The sequence below is a fragment of the Dipteris shenzhenensis genome, chromosome 31, assembly GCF_047967505.1.
Source record: "Dipteris shenzhenensis isolate YYH24624 ecotype China chromosome 31, Dip_SZ_1.0, whole genome shotgun sequence".
Taxonomy (NCBI): Eukaryota; Viridiplantae; Streptophyta; class Polypodiopsida; order Gleicheniales; family Dipteridaceae; genus Dipteris; species Dipteris shenzhenensis.
In genome coordinates this window covers 44,775,774-44,778,931 of record NC_141626.1, presented here as the reverse complement: position 1 = coordinate 44,778,931, position 3,158 = coordinate 44,775,774, and the positions used below count along the sequence as shown (strand labels likewise).

Here is a 3,158-nt window from a genome sequence, read left to right as displayed (position 1 = left end):
CTAACGCTGATCCTAAGGGGTCCATGCATATATTCTCAATTTTCATGGAATACAACTTAGAGTACTGCTAGTAATATTGTGTGCACTCCTCTCTCTCCCTTTTTCATTTCCTCTTTCATTTTATCAGATTATAATTCTTTGGGTAAGGAAGCATACCGAGAGCATATCACCTTCTTTGCCACACTATTTATGGTAATTATAATAATTGTGTTACGTATTATTATAGAAATATATTTAATTGCTTGTTCTCAAGAAATGTGTGAAACTTTGTCCTAAACTCTTACAACATTGACTTTTGTGTCTTGAGGTGCTTCTACAATACAATTTAACAAGCATACTTTTTACTATTTCTTTCTCTCCAACTTGCTATTACTACTATCATTGACACTTCAACATGATGGCAAAACCATTATCGTGGCTTTGCTTTAATGAAAGAAAGAGTAGTTTAGGTAGTACTAAAGAAAGGTTATCTTTAATGCCCATAACAACTAACACAAAGTTAAATGTAACCTAATTTCTAACACGATAAGATTGACCAAAACAAAGTAAAATCGGACCATTGATCGAGAATAGCGAAAAACTCCAAGGCTTTCCATAGGTACATTAGTAGGGCCAACAAGGTGGCAAAACCACGATGGCTCTGCTTTAATGAAAGCAAGAGTAGCTCTTGAGGTAGTACTAAAGAAAGGAAACCTTTACGCCGATTGACCACTAACACAAAACTAAACACTAACCTGATTTCTAACACAGTAAAGCGTGATAAAGAACGAAGGAAATTCAAAAACCTAAGGAAATGGGACATTTGATCCACATTGGAAAAAAAAACCCGAGACCCTTGAGTAGAAATGGTGCCTCTCATGAAAATCAAGAAGGCTTACAACTTTAAGAAGGCATTTTTAAATATGGCAAATTTAATAAGGGAATAAAAAATAAGTAAAACGGGAAGAATCGCATCCACACGACATGATTGAATGTCAATTCTCAATATGTGCTGTCGTATGACAGCAACAAATCAAAGTAATCGATCTATAAGCCGAGCAGACCCGAGCAGACACTTTCATGTTATCGATCCTCACCGAGGAAGTCTGAACATTGACGTTAACGCTGTAAGTCTCTTAGCTGTTTCGGGCCGATTCGGCCTATACGATTTGATTGGCCAGCTTTCCATAAAAGTCATTAGCAAGCAGCTTGTTAGCGGCTTGTGTCGGATGGAACTCATCCCAAAAGACATAGTCTTGTCTATCGGGACATGGCTTGACAACTGGTAGGCACAGTAGCTGCCCGTTGAATCTTCCAGCACCGCAGCAAGCGTTTGCACCAAACTTGAAACCTGTTCAGTCAGCCAGAACAACTTCGGCGTTCAGATCAATAGGTGGAGGGGGAAAGGGAGAAGGGAGGGGACGCGAGGAGAGATGGCTTACCGTATTGTGCTGGGTTGCTACGGTATGCAAAAACAGGGGTGAAACTATCCACGTATACGTATTTAGATCCTGGCAGCTGTGCAGCCAACTGTGGTAGGAGAGCTTGCAGGCCCTCGTTGAAATTCGAAGCTAAATCGTTGACAAAGGCAGAGCACTCTCCATTGACACTCCGCTTGGCGAGTTGCGAAGGAATGCAGCCTATAGGACCAATGCCGGTCACTGCAATTTGTCTGGCTCCCAATTTGTACAATTGCTGGCAGAACAGAAAAGAGCATATTAAGAGGAAATTAGGGAACCAAAGCTTCACCAGAAAACTTTTTAAAAAAAGGGTTGCACTGGAATCAGGAGATGCTCTATCGGTCGTACAACACTTACTGTTAGCTGAGAAGAAAACTTGTCTAGCAGAAGTTGTTGGTACTGCTCTGTTGTGTACTGCGCCGACACCGGAGAGCCCTTCAACAGGTAATTGTTGACATAATCGTTGGCCCCTATCGTAGTGGTCACGAGCGACTTCGCAATAAGGTTTTGCGCAGCTGATGCGCCCAATAGCTGCTGCAGCTCTTGGATATTGTTAGCGAACCAGGTGAGCTGCGTGTCTAGATCAACTCGCCCGATCTGCGAAACCGCAATTCAATACATATAACTCTAGAGAGATAAAAGTTAAAATGGGAAGCGCGCGTCGTACATTTCCGAGTGGCATTAAGGAATGTGGCCAATGAGAGGGCAATACTCACAAAGTTGTATCCTGTGCTTCGAATTATTCCGCCCGCTGCCGATGCATAGTTCACTCCTTGCAACAGAGCTTTTCCTCTGGTCGTCGGGGCGAGATACGGTGGTGGGAAAGGAAGATTAATGATTTCACCTGGATTCATCGCATCCTACATTGTTAGAGCAGCCCGGAGGATGGGTACATTGCAAACAGCGATGGCAGTTTCCAGGCTTGCTGGTGCAATAGATAGAAAAGCTGACGGGATGCTGCTGGGAGAGAGGATTACAGAGAAAATCGGTGACGACCTTGCCGTTGCAGAATCTACCGGTAGGGCCGGTGGGGAAGTCGATGCCGAAGGGAAGGCTATTAGCGCGGGCGATGGTGGTGATGTAGTTATTGTTGCCGACATCTACGAGGGAGTCACCGAAGATGAAGAAGGCAGGGAAGGGTTGGGAGGAGGAGGAGGAGGAGGGGGAGGACTGCTGGGAGAGCGAGAGGGTGGGGAGGAGAAGAAATGCTATGAGGGTGAGAAGGGAGGCTGGGAACGCCATAGCTTGCAAGGTTGAGATTGAAGCGAAGGAGATGAAAGGAGCATGCAAGAGAGAGAGACACGTAGGTTTAAAATCAATCAAATATAACACAACTTTGAGGCGTGCATGGGAGCCCTTTGCTTGCTTATCGCATGTATATATCTCATGGCAGCTTGGACTGTGCCAAGTGTCATAAAGAAGGAGCTTTGGATGGTTTGGAGGAAACAGAGAGGCATTTACGGGCAAGGAAGAGATAGAAGGTCAATGCAATGGCGGAGATGGAAGGTCAGCTTTGAAAGGTTAATGGAATGAAAAGGAAGGTATAGCATGGGTTAATACTTACCCAAAATTTAAGAATGACAGATTTAGCCAAAATTTAAGAATCAAAGATACACCTTCATATGTGCAAAATATAGGGATTCAGTACTCTATATATATATATATTATCCAGATCTCGATCTCTCTCGCCATCAATCTTCAATCAGCTCCTCCTTAAAA

General features: G+C 43.6%; 1 protein-coding gene across 1 annotated transcript; it reads right to left on the bottom strand.

Annotated features, from left to right (window-relative positions):
- Positions 1-1,093: 1,093 nt before the first annotated feature.
- On the bottom strand, positions 1,094-2,681 carry LOC147881508 (GDSL esterase/lipase At1g71250-like). The gene is made up of 5 exons (XM_087402405.1): positions 2,417-2,681; positions 2,156-2,283; positions 1,797-2,036; positions 1,422-1,674; positions 1,094-1,330 (listed from the first exon to the last, which is right to left on the bottom strand). The coding sequence occupies exons 1-5, from the start codon at positions 2,679-2,681 to the stop codon at positions 1,140-1,142; spliced, it is 1,077 nt and encodes a 358-aa protein (XP_087258531.1). The 3' UTR covers positions 1,094-1,139.
- Positions 2,682-3,158: the final 477 nt, after the last annotated feature.

Bases quoted from the DNA above. Each gene is read 5' to 3' on its own strand.
- LOC147881508 (XM_087402405.1), bottom strand. From the start codon at position 2,681: ATGGCGTTCCCAGCCTCCCTTCTCACCCTCATAGCATTTCTTCTCCTC. The intron at 2,284-2,416 runs GTAATCCTCTCT...CGATGAATCCAG, and splicing joins GGTCGTCACCGATTTTCTCT to GTGAAATCATTAATCTTCCT. The intron at 2,037-2,155 runs GTGAGTATTGCC...GCGGTTTCGCAG, and splicing joins GAAGCACAGGATACAACTTT to ATCGGGCGAGTTGATCTAGA.